We start from the raw sequence: 15,553 nt of genomic DNA on the forward strand, positions 1-15,553 counted from the left end.
GTTAGCAGGAGGGGAGGGCACTTACCTTGGACACCGGCTGCTTGTAACCAGAGAAGTCACTGAAGCCCCACACGTGCTCTGACCCGCGGGGGGAAGCCTGAGTGCGAAAGCCGGCGTCACGCACGTGTGGTGGGCGGGCCCTGCGCAGCCCCGTGACCTTGACCCAGCCTCCTGGTTAGCCACCCCCAAGCCCGAAGGATGTCCACTCCCGGCTCACGTGTTTCTGACAACATGTGCATTTATTTGCATTAGAAGTACAAATGTAGGAATCCAAGTACAAATACAGAGGGTGGCCCGGCCGCCAGGCCCAGCTGGCCTCAGGCGGGGCGGGACGCGGCGGGGCGGGACGCGGCAGGACAGAACCGGAACCGGTGACGCGGGCCGCGTGTCGCCAAGGCACGTGAGGCGCCAGCGCGCCCTCGTTTCACTAGGACACCACGAGCTGCCTGGTTAGCGGAGGTGGTCAGGACCTCGGAACCGCCGGCGACGACCCAGAGCCAGGGCCTCCAGTCCCTGGCGGTTCCACAGGAAAACAGGGCTGTTGGAGGCCACTTGGTGACGATGGGGGCCCTGGCTTGGCCCTCTGCCCACTTGCCAGGCCGGTCCCCTCTCAGGCCCAGCTCCTCTACACTGCACGCTCAAAGCTGATTCCAGGATGCTCGCAGATTCCAGAACCGCCCCACCTTCGTCCCACCTGGGTGAGCTGGCTTTCCAGGCAGGAAGGGCGGACAGACCCGTGCTTCTGCCCGGGGCAGCTCCCAGGCCCCCGTTTTGTTTTAAATGCAAACTTCAAATAGACAGGACAGTCACAACACGGGCTAATTCTCACGTATCCCACGGTTCACACCAGGCCTGATGCTTTATCACGTTGTGTGTGAATGCTGCGTCCTGAACAAGTGTGAAGATTGCTATTTGCCATCTACATCTGGAGAATTACCTGGAGCTTACCCGTGAAGATTCACTGCCAAGCACAAGGAACTGCTCAGCTGCGCACTCAGGTAAAGTATGACGACCAGGTGCTCAACAGGCAGCTGTCTGGACTCCAGACCAACTTCTGAACAAATATTTAAGCTCAATTTTTTTCTCTTTAAAGAAAAATTGTGGTCCCACATTTCCAGGAAGTGGGAAGATTGTCAGTTCCTCTTCCTCCGTCTCAATCCCCTTCTCTCTCTCTCTCTCTCTCTCTCTCTCTCTCTCTCTCTCCCCCTCCCTCCCTCGCTCCCTCCCCTTCTCCCTCTCTTTCCCTTTCCCCCTCCCCCTTATTTCTCCTTAACCAAAGGCTGAGTAAGCTAATATAGTATCATTAGAAAAATGTTCCTTTCTATTTTTTTCCATTATGCTTGGGGTGGTGGGTAGAGTAACACACGTTAAGTTGTTCCAGTTTTACCACTGTTCACACACACACAAATACATACATCGCTGAATGTAAACACAAGATGACCCCTGGCCCGTCACAAGACAACCCAGGCCCAATCCCTGAAAACTGTTACTCTTCTAGAATCTTCCACAGAAAATGCATTCGTGAGGAATGAACCTTTCGCTCAGTCCAGGAGCTGCTTGTAAAGAAAAACATAGGTGGTTGTACAAACATATACATGTAAACATTATTCAGTAGCACAAAATTAGTCATTTCGAACGTCAAGAATGGTCGAAAGTATCTTTTAAAATGTTTTAATAGAGTTGCTCTAAACAGAGATAATATAATAGTAAATACTACAAATTTCATCAATATATTGTACTTGTGTCTATTTCTATCCAGGAGTAAAAATTCCAAGGTAAATTAGAGGGAATCACAGCTTAAACCCAAATTGTATAATAAGAAGTACACTGATTGTCCTTCTTGGCTAATGAAATCTGTGATGTCTACAGGTGTGTCCATTTTAGGCCACATAGTTCTTGGCTAATTCAAATGTTATCTTCTTGGAAAGGAAAAAGCCAAGTGAGGTAAAAACCAAACCAAACCAAAAATAGAAGTAACCAACAAACTGAAATTAAGTGGAGTGTTCCATTTGAACAGTTTCAAATTCTGATTGAGACAGGGGAGACAGGATTGCTGGGAAATTTTTAGGCAAGCCAAATGTTGAACTGTGATCTGTGTATTTTATATTTAAACTAAATGAAACTTTTCCTTCTTCTCCTTCATTTAAGTCCTAATTTTGTTCCAGTTTGGAAAACACTGGCCTTTGTGTTGACTCAATAGCTAAGTACAAGTATGGAACATGAAAAGGATATCGATGATGATGCTGGTGGTGATGACACAGCATGGTTTATTTCTTCTAAAATTCTATCATATCTAGCTCACAATTTGAAAACTGAGTCAGCAAGTTATATGAATTTTCTATCATTACTTATCTTTTAATTACAGTGAAAGTCACTTCAGAATGCAGTTTTTTCCCTTTTCTTTTTCTTTTTTTACCCTTCTTTAGCTTCTGGGACCACCCCACAACAACCAGTGTGTGGACTCAATGGGGCAGTTAGCCGACTGGTGGATGGATTGATTGGGTCCGCCACAGTGACATGGAGGTTGGGGTGGTCTGATCTCCCCATAAACATGACAAGTGCTGCTTGGGGCCTTCACTCAATGACAAAACTGACCCCCAAATATCCTTCCTGTTAAACAGTACATGATAAAAACCTTTTGTAATAAATACTAACCAAATCAAAGCACTCATCCTTTGTTCCTGGAAACCAGCCTCACAGTGAGTTGGGACTCCTACTTTTCAATGGAAAATGGGAACTTGAATCCTTTAGTGAAAAAAGTGGTTAGTGGGCAAATTAGAAACCCCAAATGACTAGAAGAGAGGAAAATACAGCAGTCACCTTCTCAGTCTCGGGGGTTTCATTACCTGCGATCAGTCTGGCCTGCAATGTCCCATCTGTCCAGTTTGAACTGCTCAGCAGACACACAAGACCCCCTCCCCTGCAGGGACCATTGTTGCCTCACCTCCCATTGTGGAGCTGGCCCTGGGCTGGGCAACTTTGTGTTGTGTTTACAAATGCAAAAAGTGAAGTGGTGAAAGTAGGTGATAATCAGAATAATTCAAACAAAACACTTAGTTTCTTCAATTGCCTGGATGCTATATTCAGTGTTTGCTTTGTGTGTGCGTGTGTGTGCTGTACGTGAGTATGCGTGCTCATGTGTACTTTCTTCCTAATTATTTTCTAGCTCGTGTCCCTGTAAAATATTTCTGAAAGACCCACTGGATTAACTCAAAACATTGAACACTTGTTAGTGACTGTTCAACTAATTTTTTTAGCACTGATTTAAAGTGGTCTAAAATGTGTTTTTTATGTGAGCAAAGTAATAAGAGGATTAAGGTGTTTTATTGACATTACAAACCAAAGCATCATTTAACTAGAGGATATTTTGGGGGGTGGAGGGAGAAAGGAAACATTCTCCCTTTCGACCTTAATAGAACCAGACCAGGCTTACATCTTGGAAATGTTAACTTGAATTTTAAAAGAAGTGGAAATGCCCTAATTTGTAGTCTTCAAAACTAGCAGGCATTACCAAAAAAAGCCAAGTTTTTATTCTTCCAGAGATATGAATGGCTGAGTTGTTATGTTATCCTATTATCTCAACACATACCGGGGGTGTCAACAATTGTATACACATGACTTGCATTCACCTTTTGTTATTGGTATATATTGAGTATTACAATTTTAATAGTTTTTTCATCTCTTAAAATGTGTATACATTTTTTTGGCACCCTCTGTATGTGTTTTCTACCTGTAATGGTAGAAATGTATTTTTATAGTAAAAGTGAAGTCAACAAGGAATACAAGAAGGGTCTGTCCTTTACACAGAACTGTTAGTTTGTTCGTTCTTTGCATGTGATTAGAATGTGGAGTTCCTGCTAACTTGTGTGAACCTGATTGTTTCCTACAGGCAAATTTGAGAAAAACAAACATGGCCAAATGACACACTTCCTCAATTTGGGACAATTGGAAGGGTGCTCGACAGAAAACTGAATTTCGCATTTACAATGTAGTATTCACAATCTGGTTCTTATTTCCAGACACCTTTGTGAACATTTGTAAATTGATAGCGCTCTGAAGCCAACTGATAGTAAATATTTCAATACATTTTTACATCTGATTATGTTTGTCTCAAGTCATGCACAAACTCTTTTTAATAGAAATTGAGGATGAAATTTCGTATGTATGTAGTTTATAAACTCTCAGAAAAAGCGTTCTGACAATTAACTGAAAGACCATGGAAATAATTAAAAATGCTCTGATATAGTGATAAGTGTAATCATGGGAGAGCAGTTATAATTCTCAAGTCTGCAAAGGAAATCACGGAGTTTTGTTATTGGCAGCAGAGATAAAAATGATCAAGGAAGAAGAGGTTTTGTCTTGTTTTCTAGCCCTTTAGGTAAGGAGTGCCCTGTGCTTCCTCGTGTGGCAAGTACTTGTCAATGCAGAATGGCAGTAACAATGACCTCCCTTGGCTTCCAGAGTGCAGTATTTTTGCAGAGCAGCAAAAAACTCCGCCTAAACCCCTTTGTGCAGCAAGCTATGGCCAGATGAAGAAACTTGGCGTGGAGGTTCTATGGGGACTGTCATGCAAGCACTGTCGCTGGCTTTTAGATTGGCGTTTTATTGACATCGTTACTAGTTCCTCATGTGTAACCTTAAAATGCTTTGCCCTCGAGCACCCGCACTTCCTGACTTGAAGAATCCACAAAAACTGTGTCCTTAACTGGTCTGATGGACAATTAAGACTGTTTGGCCTGTAAAGAAATGAAATCCTGTCTCCATTCACTCATAAAAGATAAATTCTGGCGGGAAGCATATAGGTTCCCAGGAGGTGGAAAATCTACAAGATGTGCATTATTGGAGCTTTACATGTTATTTTAAGGCATATGTTGAGTAAACTGGGGGAAGTATTGGCTGGGTTCACACTAAATTGTGTCTGCATCGTCTTACTTTGTCCAGCATATGAGACCTTCTTCTGGTCAGTGGTATGAAACTGCAGAAACTAAAACTTCCTAGACCCCAAGGAGGCATTTTGCTCTGATCATGTTCCTGTGAAATGCCTTTTGTTCCCTCTCACTCTCAGCCCGATGCAGCTTAAGAGAAAAACAGTCACAGTGGTCAGAAGTGAGAAGTCCTGGTCAAAATGTGGAAACGTCACCTCCTCGATTTAGAGTATTTCTGAAAGTGAGGGACACAGTAGGACTTTTGGGGTGCAGGTCCCTCAGGCCACTTCCTCAGGCTTCCACACAACCACCCAGTTATTTCCCGATTCTACGTGCAAAGCAAGCCGGGGGGGAGCTGGAAGGGTGTGTGTCTGTGTGGGACAGTCACACCGCACAGGACACTCACCAAGCGTGCGAAGGAGAGTCCTTTGATAAGAAAGATGTGCTCCCTCACACACTCTCCCGCGCCTCCTTCCCTCCTCCCCAGAGGCAACTCAGGCACACCGAGCAAGCCCGAAATCCACCCTGCTGAGGACACAGACTCTGGACTGAACAGCTCCTATGAGGACCAGGCGAGATTTCAGGGGATGCTCTCATGTCTTTAGTCAGACCAGAGTGCAAACTGCCCGATGTGTCTGAGTCTACTTTCTGTTCTGCGAGTGAACATTTATTGGTCTCCCTTGAGATAAAGGTTCTCGTTCCTGGACAAAGAGCTGTGAGCCGGTGTGCTACAACCAGCAGGACCACTGAGGCTGGGGGTGGGTACTTACGTCCTACATGTATAATTTCATGAGAATTTCCAACAGCACCCACCTATGAGTGGCTTTGAAATAAGAGACATCCATAAGAAACATTTAAGTGGAATTGAACCAAATCTATGTTCTAAAAATGCTTTTAGGTTAGTTATATCCCAAGAAGAATTTCACTGGAAAATTCAGTTCCCTCTAGAACTTGGAAGGTGCACTAGGTTGAAATTCTTTAAACTCGTAAAGCTGGAAATTGTGTTTAAAAAAGACCGACCTCAGGCCACTGTTCCTGGGTGCTCCGAGCTCTGCTCTCCTTGGTCACGGCGCCTGCTGCCCACCCTGCCAAGGGTGGGAGGGTGGGTTATGCTGTTAGAAGGGGACATTCTCCAACAGAGCAGAAATGTCATTTAAACCACTGCATTCAACCTGTTTCTCCACAGATACTGATCATGATTTTACTTTTGAAACTTGGATTTGCTATAAAGAAGCCAAATGGCCTGTGATCTATGTAGCAGCTATCAAATGAAACGCCAGGGAGAGGACCGGGAGAAAAGCAGTGGGCTGGAATGTTTACACTGCGGACCCCACCCTTGAAAGCGGGGTGATCATACAGCCATATATTTGATACGCAACGATGCTCACCAAAGTAAACGGGCTTATCCCATGGCCACCTCCTGGCCTCTGCTACTCCCATCCCCTCCTGTGTCTGCATCCAGTAGACTGCGTGAAATCAACCCTTTTACATGTTTTCTCTGCATAACGTTTTACTTTTTTCTGAGTCAATAATAATAGTATGTACAATAGATAATTAAAATAAAATGCTGTTTCAAAAACACCTCAATTTTCTGGGTGAGAAAGATGAGAAACAGAGGTTCTGGTACCAAAATTTTAGTACCCAAATTTTAATGATGCCTAAGCATCATTTAGGAACTGGAAGGACTTTTTTTCCTATCAGTGGTGGAAAGCTTCTGAAGAGCCTTGTGAAGTACCTACTGGCAAGCTGTCATAAGAAAGAGCTACCGTGTTTCCCCGAAAATAAGACCTAGCCGGACCATCAGCTCTAACGTGTCTGTGGGAGCAAAAATTAATGTAAGGCCCGTCTTATAATAAATATAATGTAATTAATATAATATAATGTCAGGTCTTATATTAAGTTTTGCTCCAAAAGACACATTAGAGCTGATGGTCCGGCTAGGTCTGATTTTCGGGGAAACAGGGTAACATCACAAAGCAAGTTGGTTTCATGTTATAAAAATATCAAAAGACTAATAATTTCAGAGGATGTTTTCTTTGGGATTTTGCTATGTATTCATATTTCAAAGTATAAAATAATTTTTATTCATCAAAATATATCATTGATGATAGCCATTACCCAGTTTTTTGCATCTAAAGTGATTTGACTTGAAAGTTAATATTCACTAAGAAATTCTTAAAATTCTATCTACATTTCTTTCACGCTCTGAAAAGCGTTTTCAAGACAAAGGCTATGAGTGGTGTATACGTTCCTGCGATAGAGGAAAATCATTGAACCCACGATAGCATAACATCAGCAAGACATGTAATCTGTGGTTGTACCTTGGTCCAGCAAAACACGACTCAGGTAAAAGACCCCAAAGTTCAAATACTGCCGACTCTTGGTAATTTGGAAGAAAGTAAACTGATGTTCAGAGATAATCAACATAATTGAATTCAGCAACATGAAATTTTGAAAATCGTATTTTTTCCTCAACCGGAAACTTATGGATATGCATATACACCCTTCCCAAACCTGGGCAAGGTTAGTAGATAAAGGGACGCTAGCTAATGACAATGGTGCCAGAGCAAAGGAGGCCAGAGAGAGAGAGAGAGAGGCAACGGGGTGGAAACTCACTGCAGCTGCACTTGAACTCAGGCTGCCCGGGAGCTCGGGCCTGAGGTCAGTATGAGTGTGTCTCAGCCAGCCGGGCGTCCATACACATGGGCACTGGTGCTGCCGCGACTGCGAAGGAAAGATTCAGAAGGGGTCAGGGCCTGGGACAGCTTCTCAGATATTTGCTTGCATGTGTACAGACTTCTCTGCAAGGGTAATCGGCAGCTGCTTCCAATATCCAGAAACCATTCACAAACATCATCAAGCTACAGATTCAGTAAGGGATTATTAGCAAGTGTCTCTTTACAACTCAGTTAACTTGTGTGTGGGTGTGCACGCGCGTGTGGGTGAGTGAGTATAAAATATACAACAGAAACACTTGCCACACACTCCTGCATTGCTCAGAGGGGACGTGTAACTTCACATTAACTGAGCAGTGTCCCTCATGCTACTCTGATGACTACGGTTTGGGGGAGGGTGACAGGTGAAGAGGGGGACCTAGCACGCGTCACTCATCACCACAGGCAACATTTAAAGGTACAGGTATCCGACCCAATAGACCAAGTTGAAGAGCAGGAAGGACGTGGGGAAAAAGACCCGGGAATAGGAGTCCAGCTCTAGGACATCTATGTGGATACGCCCTTTTCTCCAGGACCCCGACTTGCACTCTTCGTAGCAGCAGAAGAAGCTCTGACAGTCTTTGCCGTCCAGACACTCATAGACACAGGTCTCTTCGAATTCCTGCCAGTACATGGAATTGTTCAAAGTGACCATTGTGGGTGGTGGCGGCCTCACGTCGAGGAGAGAGTAGTTCTGCAGGCAACAGGAATGACACAAAAATCATGAAATGCAGCAAGCACAGCCCGAGGTGACCCAAAGCCATAGGCACATGCTACCTCTGTCCCCTAGACAAATGGGACAGGCCCGTGCCCCACCCCATCTCCCCACACAGGAGGGCTCAATCTTTGCAAATCAAATGCCAGAAAAAGTACAGTGCAGTTTTCAAATCTTGCATTTGTCAGCTTATTGGTGCGGGAAGCCGAGGAGAAGCCTGGCCTTTGCAACAGGGCATGCCCAGAGGATGGTCCTGACTCAAGTGGGCATCAGAAGGTTCTGCAGGGGTTGGGCCAGATCACCAGAGATCTAAAGGGCGGCCAAGGGGACCACAGGCAAAGAAGCAGCAAGGCTTTTGGGGGCACGGAAACTTCCAGTATACTTCTTCACATAGGGAACATTGATGGCCGAAACACTACAAACCTGATTCAGTAATTAAGAGAGCTCCATTTATAGCTCACTGTTTTGAAATGAAACAAATTCCATTTGATAGTATTGAAATAAAACTTAGCATTTGTACTAAGTAAACAGTCATAGGTAAACAGTCACAGAAACCCACAGTGATAAGAATATATATAAAAATGCAAAGTGTGGCTTAACCCACTGAACCAAGAGTGAACATATGATGAAACCAAAAAATGATCCTATAAAATAATATTTGGGACATAGAAGCTTGTTCATAACATATTTTTGAGTTACAAAATGGAAATATGTATGCTATCCACTAATCCCTGCATAGAAAGATGCCGATTAATTTTTTCCATTTATTTTCCAAATTTTCTAAGATGGATATAGAAAAAAAAAGTTAATGCATTTTGAAAAGTATGTGCATGAGTCATTATCTTTCAATACATAAATAATAACATGTCTTCCGATCTCAGTTTAGGTCGAATTTGCAGTACATTGCACCTGCGATGTGACACGTACAGAGGGGGCCTGTAAGCTTATTCGCTCCTGAATCCATCTTGAGGAATCTGGATGTAATAGCTGCAAGAGAAGCAGAAAAAATAAGCAGAAAACTGCTAGGAAAATTTGCATCACAGATCACCTAGGTCAGAGCAAACTTTAAGGCCAGAGGACATTAATCTCTGTCCTGGGGGGGGAAGCTGAGGGGACACTTGAGGGCCACATTCATATCTTCTGAATGCCTGTCTTGTTTTCTTAAAGTCTTGAATAGCAATTTCTCTCATGTGGCTTAAGAGCCTCAGGAATAAGGATCGTTTATCTCGAATGCTCCTCCCACCTTCCCGGAAAAGCTTTGCTACTGGAACTCACCGAGATTTTCTTCTTCGTGGTGGTTGGTTTTCTGCAACTTGAATAGTAGTTGAGGGTGGCGTACTCCATGAGAGCAGCAAAGACAAATAAGAAGCACACGGTCACAAAGAGGTCCATGGCGGTCACGTAGGACACCCGGGGCAGTGAGTTCCTGGCTATGGTGCTGAGCGTGGTCATGGTCAGCACCGTGGTGATGCCTGTGTGGGGATAGGACCGAACCATAAGCGCAGCCACGCAGGACCATCCACCCCCACGCCTCATTTGTAAGTGACCCCTTCTAGACACTGCGTGTGACATTACTCTTTAATGTCCACACTATTTTGTAAACCACATTTCCATAAGTGTTTTTATTATAGTCTTTGCAGTAACTTTAAAATACCTGAATTAGGTTGGCACCTTTCAGTTTAGTCAGTAATTCCCTAGTGTTTGACATTTTGTCTTTTAAATTTTTTAAAAATGAAGATACTGTTTGCAGTCCCCCCATAACATCCCCATCTGTTCTGCATCTCACACATTTCTTCTGACCAGATAAATCATTTTTCTTTCTTAGTTCTCCTTCCCTACACAATTTGTAAGCTTCACCTTTCTTCAAGACCCCGGTGAAGCATCAGCCTCTCTGAGGGGCCCCAGCAGAGCTGATCACAGGCACATGTGCCCCATCCCTTCCTTCCTGTGTACCTCCTGTTTTTGCAGCGATCACATGTCTGCAGGCTTTGCATGGCTGTCTTCCTGAATAGACTGTGTGACCTTTAAGAGCAAACCTGTATCTTGCTCATCTTTGCTGGCCTATCATCAAGCATTGTGCCTCACACATGCTAGGCATTTAAATGAATGCTCTGCATGGACTGCATTGATTCTTTGATTAATTAGTTAACTAATCATACTCTGTATTGGTCTTTGACTGTTTCATATACTCGTACGTGGGTCAACACTAAAGATTTAATCAAAGACTGTGGGAAAGATTCAGAAAAGAAATGCATGTGATGGATGGTTTAAAAGGAAGAACACATGGAAAGGGAATGGAGGCTATTAAACATGAAGAAGGTGAAGTGATGGGATGATTATCACAAGGAACACTTGAGGACTCTCCCCACGGTGACTCCTGGGAAATCAGAACCTTCTAGCACTGCTGGACAAGCAGGCTAGTGACATGGACCTGAGCATCACAGGAATACGGACATTAACACTCACCATCTCTGTGGTTCCATGGGAATGCCATGGGACATTTGCTATAGTGTCACAGCTCCTATTGAGTGCTGAGGGTGGCCAGCCAGGGCCATGTGGAGAATGAGTGTACAGCCCAGGGGGCCAGCTTGGATATTGGACTGGAAGTGAAAGCTCTCAGCCTTGCTCTGGGCCATCTCGGCATTTGATCATGTGAAGTCACTTACCTTCTTTTAATCAGTTTCTTTAATCAATACAGTGAGAATAGACTGTCAAGTGGGAAGCTGTGATACTTCATCTAAAGATACTGTGTAACCTTGAAAAGTCTACACTGATGGCAGGGATATTTTTATGGAAAAAAAAAGAACCATTTATAATATATATGGATTTAACTTTTTAAAAGATGTGGTTGTATGGCATGTGAATTATAGCTCAATAAAGCTGTTTTTTTAAAGAAAGAAAAAAAAGATGTGGTGACCACGTAAAATCTACAGAATCTGTAGGTAGGAATTTTTCACTAAATTTGGGGATTTTTACTTCATTTTTTCAAAACTTTTTTACCTCATTCTTTTTCTCTTCTCATGCTGGAACCAAAATTATAGCTATGTTACATGTCTTCATACTGTCCCACAAATCAATGGGCTTTGTTCATTCTTTTAAATCCTTTTATCTCTTCTTCAGATTAGACACATTTTATGTGATGGTCTTCAATTATACATAACCTTTTCCTCTGCCATCTTCAATCTGCACTTAAGCCTATTTAGTGCATTTTTCAATTCAGCTATTATATATTTCATTCTGGAATTTTCTTTTTTATATACTTATATGCTGAGATTATACATCTGTTCATTCAGATTGTTTTCCTTTTTAAATTAAATTCATTGGGTGACATTGGTTAGTAAAATTACATAGGTTTAAAGTACATTTCTATAATACATCTATATACTGCTTTGTGATTATGTTTTCCTTTACATCTTTGAACATTGTTATAACGGCTTGAAAGCCTATGTCTGCTGATTGAACATCAGAGTTGTCTTTTTATGTTGACATTTTTTTGTTGTTGTTGTTCATAGGTCACATTTTCCTGCCTCTTAGAAAGGTCTAGTAATATTGTATACTCAATATTGTGGATGATATTGTAAAGCGTATGGACTATGTTATCTTTTTAAAAAAGTATGTTGAATGCTTTCTTATGATAGTTAATTTACTGGAGGTTCATCTTGAGTGTGTCATGGCTTGGTTTAAGCTTTCTTTAGAGGAGGTCTAGAGTACCTTTTATTCTCAGGCTTAGCCTTTCTAGCATCTCCATTAAATATCCTAGTGTAGATGACATTCCTCCACTGTTCTGGACTGTAAATCTATTATCTGCCAGCATTGCATATTTCTAGTATCTCTGTCCTCTTAAGGCCGCAAGGGAAGACTCTCACATCTCAAGTTGTGCCAACATAACTACATATTAGAATGTTTTGAAACTGATCTTTAAAGCCATGCTCCCTATGACACCTGACATTTGTAATTGCATGGTCATAACCCCAAGAATAGTTCCTGAGTTACCAATTCTATCATGGATTTTCTATAAGTATGCAATCAGTAAAGGATATTACAGGCTAATTTATCTTGCTCAAATAGTATTTTATTGTTAAAATAAAATTTAAAAAACAAGCAAACAGAAACAGTACAATGTAATATGAGAGACTTTGCAAGGATTTTTAAATTGAGGCAGCTCCCTCGTTCCTGATTTTTTTTTGGAGGGGCAACACCCCTGTATATTTTAGGAGAAAAGACTTTGAGCTTTTGTGTGTGCATTTTAGCTAAAAAGAAAAACAATCATTTTCTTGCTGGTAAAGTTTTGATAGACAAGCAGAACTTCTTTTATTAAGAGACTATTTTACCAATGTAGCATCTTCTGTCCTCCAAGGTACATGGTCAGCTCTGTCTCCTTACACGGATGTAATGAGGCTTGTGAGTGTGGCACATTTCAGGACGTGACTACAGATTTATGATGACATCATCCTTAGAGCATAATATCAGATGGTGCAATTGATTTTATTCTGAATTCTTAACCCCAACTTAATTTAAGTGGCACACATGGAATGCTATTGTCAGAAAGAACAATCTAAGTTAGCTACTTAAAACGATCTAAGCACCATTCAAGTAGCCCTTGAATGAGGTCAATTACATTTGAACTTAGTCTTTTTCACTGCGAGTATTTTTATGAATACTTCTCTATTAAAATTACACAAAGTGCTGGGAGAGTTTTTGTGAAACTCACCTAATGCTGTTCTTGCTGGTGTAGCATCTTTTTTGATCCAAAATGACACCCAGGATAAAACCACAGTCAGTATGCAGGGAATGTACGTTTGAATAGTGAAGTATCCCATTCTTCTACTTAGTTCAAAATATATCGTCATGACAACATAATCACCTGTAATCAATATTGTCAACATTAAGACAACGTCCTTGAGTTAAGAAGTAATTCAGGGAAATAATTTATAACTTATTTTGTTAATGACTTGGATAGCAATATGTAAATACAACAAAATCAAATTGGAAAAGGGTCAAAATGCTGATGTTGTTAAACAATTTTTATCGTATCCCTGCCTGTGTAAGGTATTCTACTGGAAAAGACACAAAAACAGACTAATTAACAGAGGAGATAGACGTGCACATGTGTTCCATGACAGACCATCACTCAATGAGCTATCATTGCTTGAATTCATTGTTTAATTCACTGAATTGACTGCATGTTTAAAATCGAGGGTAACAGATACTGTTTCCCCAAAAATAAGATCGGGTCTTATATTGATTTTTGCTCCAAAAGATGCATTAGGGCTTAAGGTCAGGGGATGTCATCCTGAAAAATCATGCTAGGGCTTCCTTTCCGGTTAGGTCTTATTTTCGGGGAAACACGGTAGGAAACTCAACAGTCAAGCGGATCCATAGTCATTTTGTTTTATCGATACTAATAGAGCGATACATAAACTTGTATAACAATTTTTCCCCCTTCTTCCGTCTCCCCCCGCCCACCCCCCCTTGCCCCACCCCACCCTGCACTCAGGTTCAAGCTGTCGTTTCTCAGTCTTGTTGTGTAGGACACAGCTCCCTGGCCCATGTTGGTATTATGAGCCTTGCGCTCTCTCCGGCTGAGGCAGTCGGTCCCAGTAGTGGGTTGGCCACTCACAGCAGCTCTTGCCGGCTGCTGGCCACTCACGCTGGCCACCGGCCACTCCTGGCAGCCCATGGCAGCCCATGGCAGTACACAGCAGCCGAGCGGCAGCCCACGCCAACCTCTGGCTGCTCATGGCAGCCCAGCTCCAGGGAGAGCCATTGTTCACAATCTTAGCTGTAGAGAGCGCAGCTCACTGGCCCCTGTGGGAATTGAACCGGGGACCTCGGTGTTAGGAGCACAACACTCCAACCACCTGAGTCACCTGGTTGGCCCAACAATTTTATATTTCTATTTTTCATAGCATGAATTTTAGCTTATCAACCTTGTACTTCATGTTTTATTCAATATTTTTTATCCGTATCCTTTCATAACTCCAGCACTTAGGCTGTGTCGACCCAGAAAACGAACAGGAAGAATCATTTTATGATATTCTGCTCCCTGGTTTATGGCAAAGTCATGCCATTTGGAGTTGGGAGCAATAGAGCTGTTACTGGAGATTCCATAAATTTCCCTGGGGGATTGGGAAAGGGTGCATGTTTAATACATTAGACTCCCAAATCATCTCTACTCGTGTCTTTTCTAGGCCCCTCCTGCTGAGATCATGTCTCCCCTCTTCCCATTTGTTCTCCACCCTGCAGCCTACTGGATTCAGCCAAAGCACCAGAAATTCACCACGTCCACACCAACACCTGCTCTCCACCCAGGTCTTCTCGCACTTCTTCAAGGTGGAAACCCAGGAGCCATCTCTCACTCCGCCTTTTCCTTCAATTCCTGCATTCCTCTCGATTCCTTTCTACACGAGCCCAAGGGCCGTGTTCTATCATAGCCCCCAGCTTGTCTCCAGGTCACAGGCCCTTCTCAACTGCAGACCTTTCTGTTTCCTGCCTACACAAGGTCTTTCTAAGACACAAATGGCACTACGTCCCTCTCCTTATACTCTTTCACCAGCATCTTGCTATCCTCATACAATCATCTAGACCAGGGGTGTCAAAACTGTGGCCCGCGGGCCAACTGCAATACATTGTTAATTGGCCCACAGCAAATTCCAAAAATAAATTTAGTTTACTTAAATAAACCAGGTGAGGCAATACGTACTTCACCTCGAGTGAGTGGCCCAGCTGTTTGTGTATTTTACCACATATGGCCCTTGGTAAAAAACATTGAAAAAAGTTTGGACACCCCTGGTCTACACCATTCTGTATGAAACACCCCTTATCTCATAGTCCTGGGGTCCCCATGTCCTCAGACATGCCAAGATCCTCCCCACAGGACCCCCTTCCCTTTTTCTAGGGTGCTCTTCCTTCCCCCTGCATCCAGGTACAGTAATACCTCAGTTTTCGAATGTCTCTGTTGACGAACATTTTGGTTTATGAATGCCATAAATTCGGAAGTAAATGCTTTGGTTTTCGAAAACGACTCAGAAGTCGAACATGTCAGGCGGCTTCTGCTGAGTGCAAGACCCTGAGGCCCAGCGGTCGGCTGTTTTCGGACATTTCAGAACTCGTGGATTACGTTTGAAAACCGAGGAACCACTGTACTTCCCGCTCACCTTTGTATTCTAGCTTAGAAATCACTGTTCACCCGGAAGCCC

General features: G+C 42.9%; 1 protein-coding gene across 1 annotated transcript in view; it reads right to left on the reverse strand.

Annotated features, from left to right (window-relative positions):
- Positions 1-251: 251 nt before the first annotated feature.
- The window catches only part of GABRG3 (gamma-aminobutyric acid type A receptor subunit gamma3), a 308,837-nt gene continuing 293,535 nt past the window's right edge, over positions 252-15,553 (reverse strand). The window contains exons 7-10 of the mRNA XM_074317596.1: positions 13,066-13,218; positions 9,630-9,826; positions 9,282-9,341; positions 252-8,333 (exon numbers count right to left, since the gene is read on the reverse strand). Of these exons, the coding sequence (XP_074173697.1) occupies positions 8,052-8,333; positions 9,282-9,341; positions 9,630-9,826; positions 13,066-13,218 (692 nt within the window). The 3' untranslated portion in view covers positions 252-8,051. The remainder of the gene's footprint in view (positions 8,334-9,281; positions 9,342-9,629; positions 9,827-13,065; positions 13,219-15,553) is intronic.

The sequence above is a fragment of the Rhinolophus sinicus genome, linkage group LG13, assembly GCF_036562045.2.
Source record: "Rhinolophus sinicus isolate RSC01 linkage group LG13, ASM3656204v1, whole genome shotgun sequence".
Taxonomy (NCBI): domain Eukaryota; kingdom Metazoa; phylum Chordata; class Mammalia; order Chiroptera; family Rhinolophidae; genus Rhinolophus; species Rhinolophus sinicus.